The sequence below is a fragment of the Lethenteron reissneri genome, chromosome 24 (assembly GCF_015708825.2).
Source record: "Lethenteron reissneri isolate LAM-NWPU_2019-01 chromosome 24, ASM1570882v1, whole genome shotgun sequence".
NCBI lineage: Eukaryota > Metazoa > Chordata > Hyperoartia > Petromyzontiformes > Petromyzontidae > Lethenteron > Lethenteron reissneri.
The window spans coordinates 2,950,750-2,974,774 of record NC_083802.1 but is presented as its reverse complement, the minus strand read 5'-3'; the positions used below and the strand labels follow the sequence as shown (position 1 = coordinate 2,974,774).

General features: G+C 43.4%; 1 protein-coding gene across 11 annotated transcripts in view; it reads right to left on the bottom strand.

The window, feature by feature from the left end:
* MYO9A (myosin IXA) overlaps window positions 1-24,025 on the bottom strand; it is a 185,203-nt gene that overhangs the window by 27,880 nt on the left and 133,298 nt on the right. For 6 of the 11 annotated variants that reach the window (XM_061557963.1, XM_061557966.1, XM_061557969.1 and 3 more), the window contains 10 exons: window positions 22,702-22,741; window positions 19,829-19,951; window positions 10,301-10,381; window positions 9,211-9,321; window positions 7,930-8,052; window positions 6,602-6,751; window positions 5,683-5,762; window positions 3,781-5,439; window positions 2,714-2,810; window positions 823-1,011 (listed from right to left, as the gene is read on the bottom strand). In XM_061557963.1, coding sequence (XP_061413947.1) covers window positions 823-1,011; window positions 2,714-2,810; window positions 3,781-5,439; window positions 5,683-5,762; window positions 6,602-6,751; window positions 7,930-8,052; window positions 9,211-9,321; window positions 10,301-10,381; window positions 19,829-19,951; window positions 22,702-22,741 — 2,653 coding nt within the window. The remainder of the gene's footprint in view (window positions 1-822; window positions 1,012-2,713; window positions 2,811-3,780; window positions 5,440-5,682; window positions 5,763-6,601; window positions 6,752-7,929; window positions 8,053-9,210; window positions 9,322-10,300; window positions 10,382-19,828; window positions 19,952-22,701; window positions 22,742-24,025) is intronic. The other 5 variants (XM_061557965.1, XM_061557970.1, XM_061557972.1 and 2 more) reach the window with 5 other exon arrangements.

Below are 24,025 nucleotides of genomic sequence, written 5' to 3'. Positions count from 1 at the left end.
TTGTGTATACAAAAGCGTACGTGGAACATCAGTGCATGCTGGGAGCAGTGTGGGTTCATGTGAACTTTTCCTGCCACCCACGGCTATAAACGAGCCTCTCATGAGGAGTTTCATTTACTCAGAACAGTCATGCCCTATGTAGTCCTCCTGTGGCTCTGGTTAGTCAAAACAACAACACTGCAGGCAGCAGAGACACCCAAGATTGTCTGAAGGATTTGGTCAATGACTCATGTTCTGATTGCCATATTGAAACCAAAATTCAATGTCTTTGTCAACTGTTTTCATTGTAATATTGTCCTATTAACAATTAACATTTAGTTAAATGCGAAGTTCTCTTCGGAACCAAAAGACATTGGATCACAACTTTAAATGATCACACATTGAATGAACATAATTACATTTATATTGAATTGATATTAAGTAACAGGTGAAAATAGACTTTTGTACAAAAATAGCTGCTTATTAGAAACTGATTAAAAAAACTTGTCATCATTAATATATCAGATTTAATTATGTGTTTACATATGCAATTGTCAAATGTATAAACGATTGACCATTTCAATTATCATTATTAATATTTGAAATTACATTTTACTCAAAATTTAATTGATGGCAAACTGGAATATCTGCATTTGATGATCGCAAATGTACATTATGTTCATTATGCTTCTTAGTAAACATTTCAAGAGATTCGCTTTGCAACCACTGACGTTGACGTCATCCAGCAAAATTTAGCGATCAATTTGACGAAACGGGTTTCACGGGCAGAAAAGGCAAAACAATCTTGGGAGCACAAGCTGGACCCAACAGCTCGCGCATTACCATGGCCACTGCCGTGAGCTCAGCACCCCTGTCCTGTAAGGAAAGGGCCTTATGAGGGAGCTGCGCGGGGCTCGCGGGTGAGATGGGCTCATCTTCGTCGCTGGCGGCCTCCGCTGACTGCCGCACTAGAAAGTCTGAGCGCGTGTACGCGAGGCGACGCTTGCGCTGGTTAGCGCCAGCCTTCCTATCCTGCTCCGGTCCGACACGTCACACGAGCAAAGCACGCGGAGGCGTCCGTCATGCAAGCGCCACCCACACGAGGCCGGCCGCGGCGCGCCCTGCAAACGCGCGCCCCCACCGGGGCCCGCGGATCCACAAGCACCTGAGGCTGACAGCACTTTGAAGCGACACGCAAGCAGCACATGTACTTTACGTATTCTAACATACATGTTGGTACACACATACATGTTTGCACTTTTACACTTGTAACTGCAAAGCATGGTTAATAAAAAAAAAGTATATGTTGAAAAACGTGCACTTTGACGCAAATGTATGGTGCATGTCAACGTAAAAACCGGTATTATTTTCATCGCTGATAGAAAACTGTACTCAGCAGTGCAGCCCGCGTCCTCTGCTGTGTTTGTTGGTGGTTTGCGTTGGTGGAATTGCCGTGTCAATTCAACATTCGTGTCGGAAGGAAACCGCCTACACTGCACTGTAAAATGTTTCATATGAACGTAAACATACCGGGAACAGCCAACTGGGTGAAATGTAGAGTCTTTCTCCCATGAACAAAATAACTCACACTATGAATATGAACACATGCAACGAACAGCAACAATTTACTCAATTCACGTAAATCCTCAAAATATATATCACATATTATTAGTATTTATTAGATTTTCATTCGAATGTGTGAATTAAGCTAAAGCGAGCAATGAGGTAGCACTCGTATCTATTGGCACCCTTGAGATGTAGTGTGGAAATTCCATATTCCCATGGTGGGGGCTTGTCTCCTCATTGGAGCACCACTCTCACAAAGTATGAATTATTTTATTAACCCTCTAGGGATGACAAGTTATAGTTGATTTAGAGTGATGGCCGGGATTTTAAATCTGGCCAAATTGCTGCAAGGGTGTGTAGCAGTAACGATGGACACTGAATTCACAACGCTCACCACAAATCACTTCCACTTGCAGCTAATTGGGCACTCACACCGGCATGCATCGTATACTCAACGTGTCCGGTTAGCACGCTCGTCGACGTACGCTGCGAAGGAAGTTCAAAATGCATACGTACAACACAGCCCGCACGCTGCGTGTGTGTACTCTAGGTGTATGCACAATGCATCCCCTGCAGCAATGTGCGATTTATTTTCACGATTCAGGGTCACAATTTAATTCAAGAATCTACCTTTTGTCTCGTTTTACGGCCTCAATTGTATTCCCTCATTTTTACAGTGTTGTATGATCCAGTAGCATCACGGTTACGTGATCAAATCATTTCAATATTATTTGCGCAAACAGCTAATAATCGATTGTTTCACATGCAATTCGATGCCCGTACGGACAGCATAACAATCGATTTTTCTTCTAAAATCCATGCATTGTTACACGCCTAATACACCACATACACGCCTAATACGGTTGGCTATGTACGGTGCAAAAGAAGTTCAACACATACATACACATCATATCGATAACAGCAAAGCAGTTCAACGTACATATAGCATTCACATTGCTTGCAGTCTACTCACACCAGCATGCACCACTGCTGCATGCACTCACGCCAGCATGCACGGTGTGTGCGTGTGTGTAAATGTGTTGTGTGTATGTGCAGCGCGTGCCACCGAACACGCAAACAGCAAACGTGTGCATAAAAAATCCATGGGAAACGACCGCCCGCCCGCTCGCCCGCCCTCAGAGCCCAGCACGCCTCCTGAGTAAATCACCTCATCGCTCTTATTGCCAACCTCGGGGGACGTTGGTGGCGAGAGGGTGTCGCGAGATTCCCTTTGTCTCTCCGCCTCGGCACGGCCTTCCAAGCTGCTGCCCACAAAACGAGACAAAACCCACCGTTAGCGTCGCGCTGCCATGGGCTGGCCAATGGAGCACATACATTTGCTTTGTTGTTCCACAATTAATCCTTCCAATTATCTGTAATATTAATAATGTTAGAGCTTCACGATAACAAATGCAGAATAACACACGGAGGAACACAATGAAGAACGAAAATGTTGCGACGTGACAAATCTAAACGTAACTTGCATTTTAAAAATGTCGCGTTAAAATAAATCAGAGCCTTAACATCGTGCCGGTGCAAAATGCGCAAAGATTAAAATTTTCAAAACATTCATTACTACAACCCAGATCTATCAATCTCAGAGATGTCTATGATAGTGGTGATATTATCACTCATTGGTGCACGTGTATTGACAACTGTATATGCATGCAACACCAAATGCATTTACCCAAACCACTCGGCCAACTTCATGTGTGGAAAACTTCACAAAGAAAATTATGCTCTTCCATTTTAGAATCATTATTAGGTGCCAAGTATTGACCAACACCATCGTGGAACTCCTTTTCCCTGCTCAAGTCGAAACTCAAGGATTGCTCTTCTGAACTGCCTACCTTCGATTAGCACGGTTGGCTATGTACAGTGCGAAATAAGTTCTACATACATACAACTGTATTGTCACCCAAAAGCGTCTTACAAATCACCTTGCCATGCGGTAGTCTCATCCTGTCTACCCTGTTAGTCTCTCATGTGACCTTCTTGCAGAGAATCTTGAGATATGGTCGCATTTAAGCATGATAAATCCAAACTGCAACGTAACCAAGCACATTTTTTGGCAGCAAGGCAAGCTGTGCTCACATCCAAAACGTGCTTGTATCAGAAGTTGCCATTTATCTGCCGACCCACCCCCCCTCCCATCGGTGTAATGTAAGCATGTGTTGTTTTTATTAGAAATGTCTTCACACGAGGTATGCTTATATCTGGCTTCTACTGTATTACCTTTCCCGGGATCCCTCTGACGGGTCCACATCCTCAGCCACTCCGCTGTCCAATGACTCCATGAGCACTGCGCCCTCCCCCACTCGCCTGGGCGACAGCTGCTGATTTTCCTGCCTCCAGCGCTGCGCCTTCTCGCGCAATCGATCGGGGTGGTCCGTGTTGTAGTTGTACACGCGTCGCAGGTTGCCGCTGGGCAACGTGCGGCTCTCGAAGCTGCCGCTGACGCGGGCGCTGTGCGACCGCTGGATCCCACAGCTGCCGGGCGTGAGGAGCGGCTGGGAGTAATCGCCCCCTTCCGACGACAGCAAGCTGTCCGTTGGCACGAGAGGCAGGAGAGAACCGGAGACACTGCGCTGGCCCATGCTGCCGCCGGCCAGCAATTTTTCCAAAGGTCCGGGGGGAGAGATAGGAGCAGGTTTTCCCTGGTAAAAGAATCCGTCGTCGAAGGTCTGCTGCGAATTGCTCTTCTCGAGCTTGGGGCGGAACCTCTGTCCTTGCTGGCGAACCATCATCTCACCGCGCCGCTCCAGATCGAGACGCTCGCTCTTGAGGGCTTCTCGTTGCTGGCGTATCAGAGTCATCATCTGATGCTCATCTTTGTCCTGCTGCCTCTTCTGCTGTTTCCCCTGCATTGCTCGGTTCCGCTCCTCCAATTTCTGTAGCAGATTGGTCGTCGGCCGCCCCTCATCAAAGACTTTGTCTTCGGGGCTTCTTACACTCGTGTCTGCAGACACTGGAGCTTTGGGGGCATCTGCAGTGGAAGGTGTCTCCATTTTGAGCCCTTCTTTATGACCATCTTGTTTGATCCTTGAGAGAGCGCTTGTCGGCGAGCGTGTGCTCTGCTTACCGATATCTCTTTGCTCTTCATAAGGTGTTGGACTGGATGTCTTTTCTGCCTGGCCAATGGACTGTTCCGTAATGTCAAACTTGGAAGAACTTTCCGAGTCCGGTGTGCCGAGGACCAATTTTGAAGGAGTGACTGGACTCGAAGCTGCTGACATTCCTCTCACGGCAACTTCCCCAGCTTTCTGCTCAGGAACAATGGCGTCCACATCTTTCCGGAAGCCAGCTCTGCTCAAAACCCTGCTCGGGCTGAGTTGACCGCTGCTGGCACTACGTTTCGAAGCCGAAGGTGGAGAAGTTGGAGTTGGAATGTCGGACGTAGGGAACGTTTCACCTTCGGACGTCGGCGTCACGCTGGGCAAGGTGTCTCCGGAACGCTGCCGTGCATACCCCAGGGAGTAGTCGGCCTGCTCAAGCTCACGCTGGCGGCGGCTCAGCCTCTTGGCCCTCACCTGAGACTGCTTTTCCAAAGGCAGTGACTTTGGGCGATCGCGCATCGACACGGCGGTCTTGGACTCCCCGACGTTCTCGTCTTCAATGCTGCTCGAGGAACTGGCCCTGAGTAAATCGTCCCTCGAAGGGTCGACAACTTTGTCCATGAGTTCTGTTGGACTCCCTCCCTTGGCAAACAAGCGACCTTCGTCTTCTGGCGTAGTCGTACCTAGGGTCTTCTCCAAATGCTTGCGATCGTCTTCTGTTTGAGCATTTCTGGTCTCCAATCGCTTGGTCCACTTTTCCTGTCTGGCTTTCACCCTATCGGTATTATGTTGCCTCTTGATGTCCTCCTTTTTGTTTTGTTCAAGGAGCATTTTATATCTAAAAAAGACACGCAGATGTGTAGTCAACTTCATCACAGTTGGGAATGGACTTATTTGCTTTCACAAAAGAATGAAATACTCTCAAATGTGCTTACTCGTCTGTGCATATTCGACACTGCCATGATTACTGTGAAGTGTAATCAGTCATCAGCATAGAATATCTTATTTCAGTGCAACATCTTTCTGGCGATATAATTTATTAATTCATATGCAATGATTTTATTTTGAGTGAAGCAAGTACCTTTTCCGGGCCACAAATCCACGACATGCTGCCTGCAAGCGGACAATCCTCCAGCACAACCTGTACCTCCGCCAACAAGACTACAAAAACACACGTCACGAGAGCCAATCGCATTCGGTTCTGTGGCTAAAGGACCCACAACATCAACAATCATTGTATTCACATTTGCTGCACAAATTAATTCTCCAACATATAAAGTGACAAACTAAATTTTATAAAGGGAAAAGTGGATCGGAAATATCACAGGTTTTTATATATTTAATTAACTATTACCGAAACGAGAACGATGATTTGAAAACGTTTCATACACCAGTAATGCAACTGTTAGACGCCTACTCTGCTTTTCTCCCTTGCACAAACCATTAAAAACACTAAATTGGCTAAACGTTTCAATGCAGGATTCTCCTAAAAATATCTTGACAATTGGTGAGGATTGTCTGAATAAATAGAGAAGAAAGTGGTAGCAAATTCGCTGTTTGTTGCAGAGGTTCGCGGTATGAATCATACGACAGTCCTGATTAATGCCGCAGGTGAACTTAATGTTAAATTACACACCGTCCAGTTTACAAAGAATGTTAAAAATCCCGTGATGTCATTCGACAAGAGCAGGCCATAGCGCACTGCATCATGGTCAAAATTCGACAAATTAGAAAAATGAGTAAATGCCTCAATTGGTACGACACAAAGTGGCATTCACCCCCTCCCCCTGCTCCGCTTCTGTGAAACTACCGCAGACTGTTCCTGTGTGACAGCCCCCTCGTGTCAGCCTTGCACTAAGAGAATGGCGCGAATTGACTCCATTACATTTTGGCTGTTTTCACTCCAGGTAAGACAAAATTAGCGGGGGGGGGGGGGGGGCAGGGGCATGAACCTCAATGGTGCTCGATTAGCCCGACAGCGCCGAAGGGGACGCCCTCACCTGGATGGTGCTTGCCGCTTGGCGGGCGCGCAGGAACCGCCGGCGCTCTAGCGCGGCACGGAACCAGCCTTGGATGAGCGTGATGCGGCTCAGCACCGCCGTGTGCAGCGCCGCCGCCAGGATCTGTCGCTCGCTCTCCTTCATGAACACCTGGGTGAGGCACAGCCACACATGAACAACTGCGCGAAGCACAGCCAGATACAAACACCTGCGCGGTACAGTCACACAGAGGCCACCAGAGGCCTCGCGTTGCTCGACACAAGACGAGTGGGATGAGCCACACGACGGGGGAACTTCTACGATGTACTAATGATTTACGTGAAAAAGGCACTGCCCAGGAGAATGTTTGGCAAGGCTTTATCCATTCGTAAATCAAACTTCAAAAGGAATATTTTGCAAGGGGCTCTTGGCTAGTTCCCTCGAGCACATTCAGGGCTACGTGAGCAGCTGCCTCAGCAATGAGCTTCATATTCATAGCGAGAGAAACCTCATTGCCGAGTCTGTCAAAGCTGTGTAGGGCATTGTGATGTCTACTCAGTCTGAAAAACACATTTCTAAACGCACATTTATCTGATTATTCTGAGACGTTGAATCATTATGATGGGATGCAATCTGAAAGGACACATGGCTTGTGAAATACATGGCCGTGAAAAATACAACCACAAAATGGGTTTTAGTAAAGCAACGAAGCACAAAATGTACAAATTGCTCTTTAACCATAGCCTGACTATTGGGTATGACAGATGAATATATTAAAAGCACTTGATAATAACGGCAACGTACAGCTCATTTTCAATTCACTGCTGGATGATAGGATACCCATGTTATATGGTCATGGGGGTTTGTTTGACCATACCTTAGCACACTTGCGAGTTAAGTTTGGTGAAGGGGAGGGGACCAATACTGGGTGAAATATCACTCACCACTGATGTTAACAGCCATGGCAAGGAGTGAAACTCATGCCGTTGTGTTCATAGCGCAGTGCGCTAACCACTACACTACCACTTCCTCCTGCGTGCCCGCTTCTCCCAACACTCGATGATGTTATAAAGAGGCAGCGTAAAATGAACGAGTTATTAAAATGAAGTAGATCATGGCACGCTTAAATGAATGTGGACCACAGAACATTTTATTGTATCATAATCATTTGACAGTTTCCTTGTTTAATAAATATTGTATGACCGTAGATGCAACCCAGTATTGGAGTATCTCCAAAGCCATGATGGTAATCTTACCCTGAATCAAAACCTATTAAACTGAGAACCCAGAGAGACCAATAAAATAAACCAAGGATTTCAGTGGTATCCGCAACGCGTAAGTAAACAAACCTTCGCGTGGCCGATTTGGAAATTGCCGGGGTTCAGCCTCATCGTGTTGAGGAAGTTGGTGATGTCCTCCTTGCTTTCCCCAGAGTTATGAGGCATGAGCACGTAGAAAACCTGTGCAAATTGCTACACAAAACCAAACATGTTCAGGGTGAATAGCGGAGATCATTAAGTCTATGTCGGTGGCCGAATAGCCTGGTAAAACACCGTCCGTTGTGCCACTTTGTACGAGGCCTGTAGTTTCATTCCCAAAGCCACGGAGTAAAGTAGTGAGACATTAGCAACATGCAACTCCTGGCGTACAGGCATTACAGAACCTCAAACAACAGTCAACAAATTAGGTACTTTGAGGCGCTAGTTTCAAATGCCACATCAAGAGCTACAAAACGAATGCATCATTAAATTGACCAAAACACACAAATGGCAACTCTTAAGTGGCTTGTTAAATATCAAACAGTAGATGTGTGCATTAGCGAGCACCTAGAAAGGCCGGCACGGCACACAAAGGGGTGGGTGGTCAACGCCATGCCCGGGCGCCTTAGCCTTCTCAATTTTGATGTTTACATATGGCACCAAGTACTAATTTGAGGCCGAGTCGACCTAGGAGAGGCCCAAGACCCAGTAAATTAATTGTCACTGGTGTTGGCCGTGTGCAGCGTGCTAATCGCTCCACCACCGCTCCCACATCTAAGACGGCCCAAAAGAAACCACAATTATGGCACAAGCAAATTCTGGGTGACAGAACACGGATTTTCTTCCCATCTCAGAGGTCCAGTTGGCTGAATATTTGCGGAAACATTTACCTATTGTCCGAGTCCAGATGATATATTGCCATTATATGAACAACATTTTAGTATTGATCAATTCCTATGTCACTTACTTACAACTGTTAAATCAGCACCAAATAATCGAATTGTCTCATGTAGGGTGGAGATAGGAACCGCTTCGCAATAACCTCACTATAGAAATCATGCCTGCTGTCAGAATTATCAGACATAGGCTAGAAGTGGGTTGTTGGGAATATTTCACAATTCCCGTAACTAAACTGCTCACCTATTCAATCAATTAATTACTGGGACGGTAAAGGATATGTAACGGCAGTTAATCTAAAGTAGCCGTATTTGCATATCCAACGTGACGACCGACAACTGGAGGCAGAGCTGCTTTGGGGCTCGCGGAGCCCATTTCTTCAACGTGGTTGTAAAAACAAGAAAACGGTAAGACGTGCAGGGAAAAACAGCTGGCAACTCACACGCAATGGATGAACCAGTAATCCGTCTTTACCTTGAAGCTGTAGCGGACGCTGTACCCGGCTTGCCGGATGCGCACAGTTTCAAGCATGCCCGTGTATCTCAGCTGCCTGAGCACCACCTTCTCATCAAACCTCAGAGGCATCTGGAGGTACGCACCGTACAGACACACACTCTCTGGGTTTAAACACCATCATAAACAATTAAACTGTTCACTATAAACTTTTTTTTTTCATGAGCTATATAGCTTTTTTTCAGAAGCTACCTGGCCACAAACGATAGCTCAACCAAGTGGCTTATATTGAAATGTATAGCAGCGAAATACTCTAAACGCATGTTTCTAAATGTGCAGGGAAAACCCGGAGGACCCAGAGAAACATCCACACGACCACGGGGAGAACATGCAATCTCCAGGCGAGGTAGTTAACATCTCGCCATTGAGATATTAATTACCAGGCGTGATTATGAAGGCATGATCAAAAAGTTTAAAAATACCATAAATCTGCTAATTATTTATGAACAAGAGAATTTAACATAAGCCTAAACCGACATCACAGAAATCTTGACTTAAAGCTTTCGTGACTGCAGGAATTAATATTCTTTTGGTCTTTCGGTAAAGCCACGTAGATAGGTTCAAAGAAAATAACAAAATACGTGACTTTACCAAAATACCCAAAGAATAGGCATCACAGGATAGTGTTGTTTCTAGCATTAACTCAACGTAAACACGATATAATTCCTGACAATTTACATAGCTTTCTTGGTTGCTTTTCAAATGTCATACAAATTAAAGATTCCCTGTTAACTCCAAATGTGCAAATCTCCTTGGAAACACAGTTTTGTAGCCATAACAAAAAGTTGTGCCCAGTGAACATAACATGTAAATGTACCGTAACAAAATACATATATATAAAACACACATGGCGTGTACACTACCTGTTACGTAACATTAAAAAATACATTCTATTAGATTCGCCGCTAACTAAAACAAACCATTTGCCAACATGGAAATCTGTTTTTGCTTGGATGATTAATGGGCCCTGAAAACGCACAGCGGCGCTCTCGGCCACGGATGGCCGCGCCAAGAACAGCAATGGGCGCGCGCTTGCCACCAACTCCCTCACCTTGTCGGCGTTGGAGCGGATGCACCTGATGAAGAACGGATCCGCATGGTCGAGCGTCTCCATCAGCTTGTTGAGGGACGTCTGCACGGGCGAACACAAGCCATCGATGGCCACACGGGGTTAACGTTTTTTGATGCGCTGCAGGGCCACGCACGTGGTGTGCACGTTAAGCTAAACACAGACAAGGAAAGATGTTAAAACAAGTTCAGAATGGATTGTAAAAACGAATATACAGCTTTAGTTATTATACACAAGTTTAATTTATGAAGCGATAACCCACACCAAGATTCTAGACTACTCCACTGTAACTCAGTGAAAACTCCAATGGTCTGTGCTGTTTAGGGGAGCGAGTTTCCCTCAGATCATCGATGCAACTGTCATCTCAAACAGCCCCTGTATCTCTGGGCTGTCCCACAATACTACATCAATGCTTGCCATGATGTGGTACTGAATGAGATGGAAACGCTTATGGGAGGCCTTCATCCAGCAGTGGATCAATCATGGCTGCTTTTTTCCCCATTTTTCTCCTTACGATGGCTAAAATCATATCCAGTTTAAGGTGGAACATTTCTGTGCTTTTTGCACAGCTTAACACTTTTAATGGCCACCTAAAATCAATCCTCAATGTACACGTTTGAAACCCGTCGAGATGCAATCTCAGACTAGATTAATTGTACCATCTTTCTTTAATTAAATCTTGCTAAAACTGAGATCCTTCAAATTCATAAAAGGTTTGAAGCTTTCGTGACTGCAGGAATCCATACTCTTTGGTTCTTTCAGTAAAGTCACGTAGTTAGAAATAAAATAAAACAAATCACGACGCTTCGATCGCAACACAAGCGGTCGTCATCAGTTTCTAACTACGTGACTTTACCGAAAGAACCAAAGAGTATTCATAAAAGGTCTGTCCGATATAAAGTCTCCATGTCAAGTGTGCATCTCCGAAAAACCACGGGCTTCCTTTTACCCCCCACCACATATTCCAGCTCTCGAAGCCCTCTCACCTGCACCCGAGTAACATCGCCCGCAAATGTTCCTGAACAACTGCATCTTACTCTTCCACAGTGTCCCACATTCCCTCATTTCTAGGTGACAGATGATTCATAATGTCGATGCAAGATTCCTCACCCATGTGTGGAAGCATACAGTAAACCCTCGTTAATTCAACACACATGGGGCTATCGCTTTACCGAATTATCCAATATTGCGAATTATGTACAATGGTACTAATCTTCGCCCGGCCTTTCTCGATGTTGTAAAAGGTGATTTATTTTATTTAAAACTCTTCACACACCGTACGCATTGGCACACCTGCATCAATTCTACCCAAAACTTTGGATTTGTCTCGCAGACTAAGGGATTTATACTTCAGTCCCTTTCCATTACTTATTGATGTAGGTGTAGATGACATTTCTGAGAGGGTTCGCTTGCACAGAGTGCACAAACAAGGTAAAGTCCAAAGCGACAGGTCTGCACTAATGCTCACCATGCGTGCCGCCACTAAACATGAGTTATTGTTGTGATCGTGGCGCGCGGCTCCACGTGCATGCCGAAATTGGACCATTCGGTACGGCAATTCAGCTCATGGTGAAATACTAATACTGTATATAGGCCGAAAACACAGCTGTGCCGAATAATACCCAATTACGAATGATCAAATGCCGAAATAACAAGCTTTTACTGTAATTATATCATGCTCTTCCTGTACTATGATCATTAGCACTGGCTTCATGTCACGTCTCAGATTCACTTCAAGATTGCAGTGACAGTTTTCAGGATTCATGGCATTGCCCCTCCTGGCTTATCTCGCCTATCGCACCCTGCTCTCTGGCACGTCATCTCCGCTCCTAAAACAAATGCCTCCTCCACCACCACCTCCTCCCTCTCCTCCTCCTCCTCTAAAAGCCGTTCATCCTCTAGCTTATGCTTGCTATTCATTTGGCGTGTAAATATGTAGAATATTTCCCTATAAACATTACTCTCCATGATTACAAATGTATATAAGTGCATACAGGTTTCCCTAGCTTTATGTGGGTTCGGTTTGTGCGTGTTTAGCTGTATGCTGCACCTCTTTCACACTGTACGTAGCCAACTGCGTGAATTGGAGGTGTGAGGAATGCCAAAGTGAGGTGGTGCGATCTTTGGGTCTCGAATGAGGTGTTTATTATTCTGGACATCCGTGTTGTTCCACTCTGTTTGTCACCGTTCTTCTGGATCTAGGTGACATTTTATGATGGTGACAGGACGATCCCAAAAGGGAGATTGGGAGTTGAAGTGGCGGCGAGCAACGTTGTTGAGGTCTTTGTTGATGTGTAGGTTATCGTTGGCAAGAAAAACATATAAACTTCTTTGCAGTGTGTACGTCTCTGTGGATATTTGGTGGTAGATTGTTCACTGGAACAGGGAGCCAGGGGATTGGTGTGGGTTTCATTGTGTCAGTAATGATGCGCAATAGGTTATTTAATTTAGCATCTTGCAGTATTGTGCACGAGGGTAGTGCACAATACTATACCACTGAGTAGATCCCTCAATGCAGTTTGATTTCACTCATATGCAGCTATGCGGTCGAACATGGGACAACATTCTGTGTACTTTATGTACTGTGCCGTGCGGTTTCACTTTATTTGCCCTTTTCTATGGAATGCATTTACTATATTAAGTGAGGGAAACCTGTATACATTTTATGTATTAAAAGCACGGGGTTAGAATCAATACACTTCATATTTTCTTCACTCTTTTACACTTATATTTCATACACTGTGTATGAGGGAAATGCATAAATCGTATTTGCCTCATAAGAGTAACCAAAGCATTTATTTTGACATTCATTATGTCCTCTCACCCATGTAGAGCTTTATCAGCAAAGAGGTCCCTAACATTTGTAATAAAGGTAGGGTTTTTTCATATGGTAGACCAAGTTTTAAATGTTTTTTTTACACCATAAACAGGGGATAACATTATGGCGGTTCCCCGGGGTACCAAATAATACAAAATGTCCGAGGCAATTAAATACTTTATTTCTGGGACACTATTTTTTCCAGGGGGGTGTACTTCACTCCGCGACTGGGGTGCCAATCAATCCGACATCGGTGGTGCCACACTCCGCGATGTCAGCAAACAACATTAGCATAAACATCCGTTATCGAAAATTCAACTTTGAATAGTGCATCGTGCACAGCTCGTCGAGATGAGTCGATTGCCGCATCGCCGACCATCAACAGACTAAAAATGACTGCATCACGGACATGATGCGAGAGCCGGGGTACTATGGAACCCCGGGGTATCGCCATAAGGTTAAAATGCTGCAGCAACGAATGCTTCCTATTAGACCAGGCATTCAGTGAGACAATTAAAACAGCGACCCATCTCAATCAATATAAATTGATATCGTTTTAATACATAATAATTTGTGATTTTAATACATTCATGTTTATTCTGGGGACTGTCAGAAGACCTGAAAAACCAGGTCTGCTCCACGAGAGCTCTTGTAGCATGCCTTGTTGAGGTGTGGCGTGAAAAAAAACCACCCACAGACATCACAGAACTCGCAATGAATCATGATGCCAGTGGCAATGCTCTCCACTCTGGGATCACATTCCCTCCTTGGGTTTCTCAGCACTGTAAACCTACCCCGCATTATCAAATTAAAGTTTCATCTTATCACCTCCACCATTACATTATAGGAGATGCCGTCAAAGCTGCCTTACTAAAACTTTTATGCGGCAATAAATTAAAACATTCAAGACATTTACTCGTCTTCCTATCTACAACCTGCATTGACTACAAACACTTTCTTTGCTTTCAAAATTATGAGTGAGCTGCTACCACTCCCATTTCAGACCAAATATCTACGAACCTTGTCCTACGTACCCTTCCACCCTCTCTCTCAGCCACCCATAGAGATCTCCGTACAATGCGCCGCCAATTTTCGCCTAAGATTTCTACAGTCAGCAGTGGCCTCTAGCTTGCTACAAACATTTTCATTTGCTTCAAAGTGGAAGGCTGCTCACTTCTCTATTGCATGTTTTTTATATAGATATATAAACCTTTCTTAACGATATTTATTTCTAATAGGCCTTTTAATAAACATATAACGAATGCGACAATATCTTCAAACTCTACTTCCAATAATAGTGTAATGATTCATTAACCCCCTCAGACCCTGATTTAACAATCACCCCGATTCAACACATTTTCACGAATTGGAGTAACTCAGTGGTGGCCAATACACCAAGCATGGTGATCTATTTTGGTGGATCTCTCAACTGGCTCTGAAATCCACCAGCAAGCTATGACCAATAATTACCACGATAGAGCAGAGACGTAAAGTACTCAATCCATCGATTTGGTAGACGTTACTATGTTACTCATGTATTACTCCTTAGTCAGGCATTTCTATTTGCCATCGGCTCAAAATAAAATAATTGTACGATTATGTGTTTGTTCTGATTTGTTCTGAGATCCATACAAATTCTTGTGCGGTCCATGTACAGGCCACTGCTGTTGTAGTTTGATTGAAGAATATACTGTTTTAATGTTGTGGAAGCAGTAGTCTCTCGTAGCTGCAATTACATAAAAACGTTGACTCTTACACAAGCAATTAAAAGCGTGTACACGAATATGAAGTGAACCTTTGATGATTCGATCACTGATCCATAACCAAACTACTTGCATTCCTGCTGATTGTAGTGATTTGCAGATTCGACAAATTTAAGTGTAAAATATTTTTGGAACATCAGATCGTCTGTATATATATTTAGAAGGTAGTATTAATTTAAAGTTCACAACTGTCATTATTTTTCAGTTTGTGTTTATGCGCCACTCCAAATGCAGTGCAATTTTTAAAAAAATGCATTGTAAGCTCTGAAAAAAACTCATCATGGTTGATGAATATTTAGTACCGAGTTCAACTATTTTGCCCTGCCTCATGCTATAAATTTCCCTACAGGTAGTGGTTGGAGGACATAGAGATTTAACTCGTCTTTGTACGACAGTAGCTGACTTCAAGGTAATCATTTCATTATCCTTTGCATTATCAAATTCAACTTTTAATGACATCAAGCAAGGCTGGCCACATTCCACAATTTCTCCCATCATATTTGACACTGATATTCTCAGCCATAGTAAACCCATTCATCTGCTTGATACAATAATCTCGTCTATGCAATGGCTATCTCACTCATCTGGCTAAAGAGGCATTGAAGCAGCTTTACTTTTCTGTGCCAAAAACCCTCCTTTGACTTCAAACAATTCTCCCTAATGTACAACACAAATTTGGCCAAAGTTGGAATACTGCTGCCATATCTGGTGTGGAGCACCCATTTCCTTCCTTTGCTGCGCTCGATAGACTTCAACATGAAAGCAGTCACACTGATTTATCATTCAGCGCTCAATGATTTACTGCAGTCGCTCGCTCACCAACATCACTCTTCTATCCCCACTGCCATGGTCACCGCTTTTGTAATATTCACTCATTGATTCCTACACCCGGGTCGAGGACTTGGGTCGACTAGACGGAGCATTTCCTCTCACCACCACACTGCAGGTCACAGCACTTCTGCTTCTTCACTGGCACTGCTCGACTTTGGAATTCCCTCCCATTGTTTCTCTTTTCCCAAGTTCTTAAAACAACCTTGGTCGCGTTAAGAAATGCATTAACTCTAACGTCTTTGTCAACGTGACACTTTTTTAGTGATTGGCCATGTCGGGTGGTGGAGGGTTACGACACATTTATAAATAACGCGATCTAAACCCAAAAACGTTGATTATGAATAACATTGGTCGTGAAAGCCTACGTGTTAAACTAACTCTAACATCTGTTACATTTGTAAGAGTGCTATTTGTTGCTGGCCAATTGGTGTTGATGGCTTTAAGGCATGTGCTAAGCAACTATTATGTAAATAAATAAATGAAGAACATTATTTAGTTATACAATATTAACTTCAATACAACTAAAGTAGATTTCCCTATAATGTTAAACTCTAAAATCTCAAATTTAGTTATGCAATATACATGCAAGGTCAACAGTTATGCAGATAACTAATTGCTTATGAAGGGTAGGTCATTAGTTAAACATACTGTAATGAAAATCTAAAGCATTTTGAAATGCCATACAATGCACAATATAAAAAAACATGACCTAAATATAAAGCACACTCTTTGAAAGCATAACTTCTGTAAAAGCAACTCTTCCTTTTAACTTTTATGATACGCTGCCTAGAAAAATATATAATACTGCACTGAGCCTACATGAAATGTTTGTTCAATCTAGCAAAAAAAACGTGAAACTAATGTGGTTAAATATTTAAGCGAGAAGCATCTATTATTAGCAGTGAACAGAGCTCACAAGGCCTCAATTCCGCCAGCCGCTATGGTCTGGGGACCCATCACTGGGCATGTGTTTCCCGCTGCTCACACGCCCGGGGAAGGGCAGCCTTCAGGAAATGGCTCCGTGTGAACACGTGCTTCCTTGCTCACAGCCAGACCACACAACACCTTGCGCGCACGCTTTGCCCCCCCCCCCCCCCCCCCGATAACCCAGCGACAAGAGGCAGGGTATAACTTACGTGTGCCGGGACACACAATGCCATTTAAAGGACGGATTTATGAGCATCTTAGGATGCTGGATTCAATGAAAACACAAAAATATTGGGCTTGTAATGATGTTTTAATGCAAGCAAAGAACTAATGAGGTTTAATATGCGGTATTTGAATTCTAACGGTCTATTTCTTCATTGCCATTTATTTGCCAGATGATGCTAAATTATCGTATTCACCACAATGCCACGAAAATATTACTTCACCGAATCATGATCCCAAAACTGTGGCAAATCATTAAATTAACGGAAGGGATAATCTACGCAAGATTAATATATCACATTTAAGCTCTTGAGAGTGTTTACTTTTCTCTTACAATCAGGTTCCTCCAGTGAGTTTAAATCCTTATTCCAAATAAATTGCAAGGTCACCTTCAGTCTTCTATAAACACATGGCCTTGTCCCTGCTTAACTCATCAACCTTATCTCTCCTTACTCCTCCCTCTGTCTGCCTTCCGGGATCAACCACTGTTATTGCTGCTGTCAAATGAACATCTGCCCTGTGGGAGGGTCGGTCATATTCCTCAGCCATCATCTCTGTATGGAATCCTTCTGCCGGGACCTCTGGTCCAACTCATTGTTGCTGTTGCCCAATTACCCTTGATATGATCTCGTTAAATCTCGGACTTTAGGCTTTATAGCCTGGTCAGTGTTTGGATCAGCGACTGCCAGTGCATGACCGTTGCTGCAGGCGCATGGCTGCGATGTACCAGCAGATGGCAGCACAGCAATGGGTGTGGTCTCCAGATAGGTTTGGTCCTGTTCAAAGGGTTGAGTGTCTCTGGATTAAAGCCGTTTGCGTGCTTGGTTTTCATCCCCTTGTACGCACTTTCATCCCACATTCCAAACACGTATTCGCAGATTTAGACAAGCATCCCAATGCAGGACCCTCCTGAAAAGTCTTGAGACTCTGAGAAGCTTTGCAAGATAACTAAATGGCATTATTATTAAATGGTAATATTAACAAAACAAAACCTGTTAACCTCCTCTGCCTACAAATAACAATCCCCTTGGAGGCTGCTCACAAATGCTTGTGTAGTGTATATATATTTCTTCCACACGGTAAATGTGGATTGTTCAACTCACAAGTTAAAACCTCTATCTTGCCCCTTGATATCCTATATACGGCACACGCTCCCCGTCATACCCGGAGCCCTGCTCCACAGTGAATGCTGGTAAATCTCTCAATTGTAATTGTCATGTAAATGATTACGAATGATTATTGCGTATCTAACGTCATATCTTCCCTATTAAAACTAGGTGAAATATTGATATCAACCATTGCTCATTATTTAAAACGATACCCTCTATTTAGACACGAAAGCCTCACTAAATCTGCTCTAACAGGATGGCTTTGCATTTGGGATGTTTGGTCAATTTAACTCATGACTGTGTGATTTATGGGAGGAAACCGGAGTGTCCAAATAAACCCAAAGACAAGTGGATAACACTTAAAGCTCCATGTTTCTTGATTATCCAAACATTTGCTGTACTGTCATTGAATGGCCACTTTGCAGCCAAGTGAGTTTGAAAGTTTTACAATCCTGCATCATCCCACAAGAACTGCTCAGGTCCAGGCATAATGAGCCTCTGCACCCATCTCAGCCACTAAATAAATGAAAGTAAATTAAGTGTAGCCTAAGATTTATCATTACACTGTGTGCGCTATACCAGAATGGTAAGAGCTGCTTATTTCACTCTTTACTATTTTAAAATTAACAAAGGAAAAGCTCCCCAAGACACAAACTTCACATTGCAAATAAGGCAATAGAAAGTGTTATCAAAGAAGCCATCAACCAAACGTTTTGTTTTGCAATAGACAGGGGATGTGACTGTGCAAGCCCCCAAAGCGGGCGCGCGCAGGCACAGTCAGTGTGGGGAATCTCGCTTATGAGTCAGGTGCACCCCCTGTACCCGTGTGTGTACACTGACAAAGGGGAAGCCCTCTGGGTGCACGTGCATGTGTCAGTGTGCTAAGCGAGTGTACGCGGCTACCCTTGGCGTCCGCATGTATGTGTACCACTAGGTACGAACATCTGTTAACCATCAGACATTTCAAAACATGTTTCGAACTTGTACCGGTTGTGCATTTATAATAAAATTAGATTTTCAAATACTAAACGTCTTAAAAAAACAATATGGGTGCTTTGCATTACTTGACATTACTTAATAAAATGTAGATGTACCTAGCGCACTAGCGCATAAATGCACTGGCATCTCAAGATGCAGAAATTCATTGAATTGTGAAAGGGGCTATACCCCTTTAACTTGAATTCTTTTCATATATTGGCTCAATGTAATATCTCTACATAAGACAAATAACCTTCAACACAACTGAAGGGGCCAAACTATACATTTAGTTATTTATTGTTCATTATGCTCATTTACCCAGGGAAAGCCCCTGTATCCACCCTAATTGTTAAAACACATTCCTGCGGAGGGAGCTGGTCGGAACGTTGGGTTGCTCAGTCAATGGCCAGGGTCAACGGTGGCGTGGTGTATTCCGCAAATATGGCCGACTGTGAGGGCGGGCACAAGCCGGCGTGAGTAGGTTAAATGTTGAGTTTTATAAGGGCACCACGGGGTGACCAGCCCCTCCCCACCCAGCCCCACCCCTCCCACCCCCCACCCAGCCCCACCCTCCCCACCCAGCCCCTCTCCACCCTCCCCTCGCCACCCAGCCCCTCCCCACCCTCCCCACCCTCCCCTCTCCACCCAGCCCCACCCCTCCCATTTTTGATGCACGACGGACAGACGGATGGACACAATAATCCCCTGTGGGTTGGTGTAACCAGGAGGTTCCTACCAGTATGATGTGCTGAATAGGTGTCAGTACTCTTATGCCATATTCCACGTTGTGGTATTATGTTAAAAAAAGGTAACCCCTTCCCAAAACTGGCGCATTTACAGGTGAAGTGCACAATGAATGGACCTGGAACTGTGCGCTGATGCTCGGAGGTTTCTTCTTCTTGTTGAGGTGCAGCAGGGACTTGGTGGTGCGGTCGTGCAGCGTCAGGTTGACGATGTGCTTCAGGGAATTCACGTCCAGCAGATGCTGCCACAGGCAAACACAGCAGGTTACGACGCATCCACACTGGACCTTCTAAGTCTTGTCTGCAGAGTACGCACGCATGGTGAACTTCTTTTTGCACCGTACATAGCCAACCGTGCTAATCGGGAGGTGCAGGGAAAGGACAACACACTAAAGACTAAAGGCTGTTTTAACAAACTAAACATAAACAAAAACAAGTGAGGCGTGTTAAACAAAACCGTGCAGGATTAACAGATGTTATTGGAAAGAGTCAACAGATTATTGTGTTGGCAGTGGTGCACAAGCACAAATAAAGTAATGACTCAATATGTTTTGGGCAATGGTCCTTCTTCATCGCACCTGTTATAGTAAAACCTTGGATTGCGAGCATAATTCGTTCCGGAAACGTGTTTGTAATCCAAAGCACTCGTATATCACAGCACTCGTATATCAGTTGTGATCACGTGACGCTCGGCAGACAAAGCGTATACACGTACTACTCGTATTGCAAAACCTCGCTCGTTTATCAAATTAATATCTATTTTAAAAAATTGCTCGTCTTGCAAAACACTCGCAGACCAAGTTACTCGCAATGCAAGGTTTTAACTGTATATACTTTTCTCCTTTTAAGGCCCTGCAATTGATACATGTGTTGAGCTTTTTTCTGTTATTGGAAAGTACACTCCATATAAACGATGGGGCCTCATTCAACACAAAAAAGCAATATAGTACAACATTTTACGTGTTGAGTGGGGCATATGGGTAAAAACAACACATAAGCAACGACTGTTCTGCTTTTAAGAGTTCAACTTTTTTTTTCTGACAAATGTTTTTCAGTAGTTCATAAATTTCACCAGGGGTTAGAGGCTTTCCATTTTAAAAAAAATGGTCCAGTAGAGCAGATCTTAAGGTTCTTTAAAATACACGACCAAGATTTTGTTATTGCTACAAGTCACATCTCAATAAGCAAGTGGTCCAGACATTCTTTCACAGTCAACATTACTTTGTTTCCCTTCAATCGCAACTAGATACACTTAACGAGTAAAATGTCATCATGCTCCTCTCTTTATACAGCAACCAGACATTTATCATCCACCTTCATCGAAAAGATAGACTGAATTTTTTAAATCTATTGTATCAGTTATGGTTATAATTGAGCAGAATGCAGAGGCAAAGGAACTGTGACAGTGTGCAAGACCAAACCATCCATCTTATCTCATTTAGAGTCATATAGCTCCTTATTCCAAGGGGCTTTACATCAATTATAAAGTTGCGCATGGGATGACAGTACTTTGAGATGAAGAGTGGGGATATTAAAAGTGGTGGTGTAGTTTTGGCGACAGTCGAGCAGGCAGGAGTGGTTAAGGAGGGGTTGGGATAGGCCTGGTCATAGCTGGGGGGGGGGGGCGGAAAGCTGGAGGGGGGGGGGGGGGATGTATTGTGGCAACGCATTGGGAAAACAAAGGGGGTTGATCCGGGGTGGGAGCTGGGCGGCAGAAAGGGGGGCCACTTCACGCGAATATTATCCACAATTCTTAGTCATAATCCAACCTCACATCTACCCCTAACTAGACATAATCCTATATTAGAAGTTCACCTATTGATGTACAACATCAATGAAAGTCAGCCACACAAACCATTTCAATGCACTTTCTTCAGGATCTCACCGATGTTCACGGCTCAAGGACAGTGAAAGTGCTCGCGTCACCTGGTACCCACGATGATTGCACGGCTACCATCGCTTTGCAGGGAACATTAGTGAGTCCCATACATAAAGCTGTTTATTGATGTAAGCTTGAGAAAATATATTAAAGTGGATGGCTTTATTTGGAGAGTCTGCATGTGTGGCCAGCTGCACAATAAATCAATGGTTGAATAAGGATGCCATCGTGTTGTCTAAGCACTAAATGCCTGCAACATTTAATAATTTAATTTACATATTCACAGAGTAAATATGCCTAAAGTATTAATTTATAGAAGACCAGTCTGTGATATTTGCCGCATTTTAGTGCAAACATTTTCACTAAGGTACAAAGATTTTTGGTTTGTCAACATACAAAATAAATCTGGTATGCACAGCATCACATAATACACGTGTGTATATTTCGTCAACATTTGAAGTTTCACACCTCCAGGGAACACTAACATCAATAAACTACTCAGCAGGATACTTTCTTAAGTAATTACTCATGTGCATTACCGTTAATGCCAATGCTTTGGAACAGAACTGCTAAAATGGCATTAATCATCAGCACAGGCACTTTTAAGGCGAGTTTGAAATATCATTGGCACAGTCACTGAAGCTGTAATGGTCAGCACTTAAAGAAGATGGTTCCTGTGGTAGACTGTTTATGCTATACATTGGTCAAGCTATGAGCTAAGGCCTAATTTCTTAATCCTAGCAATACACGGAAACCTTTGCCCAACATTGCATATGATACAATTTTACTCAAATAATATGCACGCAGACCTTTGGCAGATAACATCTAAGCAGAACAGGCAATTTTTTTACGAGCCCTGCACATTGTTTAGAAGGAATGTTAAACAGTAGCTAATGCTTCCTCCCATCCCTATATGAGATGAATAATTTCCTTCACTGCCGACTAGGAAGCCAGATCAGCAAGTGTTTATTTCATTGGGACTCTCCCCTCTGAAGAGTGATTAAAACAAACAACAGAGGTCCAAGATGTTTATACAGATATCCCAAGACGGTGAGTCACGCTCGTCACAAATGCAATAAATAACTCCGCCTGGTGAGTTGTGTAACTTCATACCTTCGGTATGCTCTGTCTGGACTTTACATTCTTGCCTTTGCTGGTAAAACAAAGCACACACAAATCTGGTTGTTAACATTTCGCAAAAGTTGTACAAACATATCCAATCGGCTGCCATTGCACGGCAGCAAGATCGATCACATTCTGCGTCGAAATGAATTATAAACCTTTGCAGAAACGGACACAGATTGAAATTGTTTAAATAACAGGCATCAAATGTGCAACATGTGATGACAGCGCAGTATGTACAGCTGTTCAATGAGATCTTACGGTGTCACACTTCTAAATACAATGAGAGAATATATGGAAAGTGTTTTACGTTGGTAATTATGTTAGTTTATAAAGAAATGTAAAAGATCCTTGGAAAACAATACCCCTGAAGATATTTTCGTGAATTGATAACATTTGGTTTAAAAAATATAAATTAACCCTGTAGAGGGCAGATATTATGCCATCTCATTCATACGCTTCTAAGTTTCCATAATGTGGTATGTCCATTATTTTTATACTGCGTCGTTCTAATACATTTGTACTGAAAGATTAAAAGACGCTCAGTCCAAGGAGCAAACAGGTCCAGTCCGAGAGATGTATCTTGCTAACAAGAGGCAGTGTTAAAGGTGGCCAGGTTAAAGCATCGTGCCACAAATATTCTGAGTTAAAATCCAGGAACTTGTCCTAATTAAATTGAGTTATCAAGTGTAGAAAGTTGTATTTTATGGTCTCAGCATGGTCACCACCAATGGTTGCCCAGAAAAAGCATAATAAAATGTGGTATTGTACTTGAATTGAATACATTTTTTCCAGCTCTGAGAATAACAAATTAATTTCACTGCCATATGAGACAATCGCATTGTAAAGAATATGTGCGCCCTGCTGCGTGAAGTGTAAAAAGGGCACTTGGAAGATTATTATTCTTAGGTTTTTTCAGTAAAGTCACGTAGGTAAAAATTCAAATTAATAAAAGTAAAATAAATAAAATAAAAATCACGACGTTTCGGAGGCAACACAAGCTTCCGTCTTCAGGTGGAACCGTCACAGCACGACAGCTGTATCAAGTAAATGAGAGAATGATACAGCTGTCGTGCTGTGACGGTTCCACCTGAAGACGGAAGCTTGTGTTGCCTCCGAAACGTCGTGATTTTTATTTTTATTTTACTTTTATTAATTTAAATTTTTTACCTACGTGACTTTACCGAAAAAACCTAAGAATATGAATCCTTGCAGTCACGAAAGCTTCAAATCTAGAACTTGGAAGATTGTTAGGGAGAAGTCCTGTAAAGGATCTCTTCTGTCGCTAATTCCCTGACACGTGGCACACTGATCT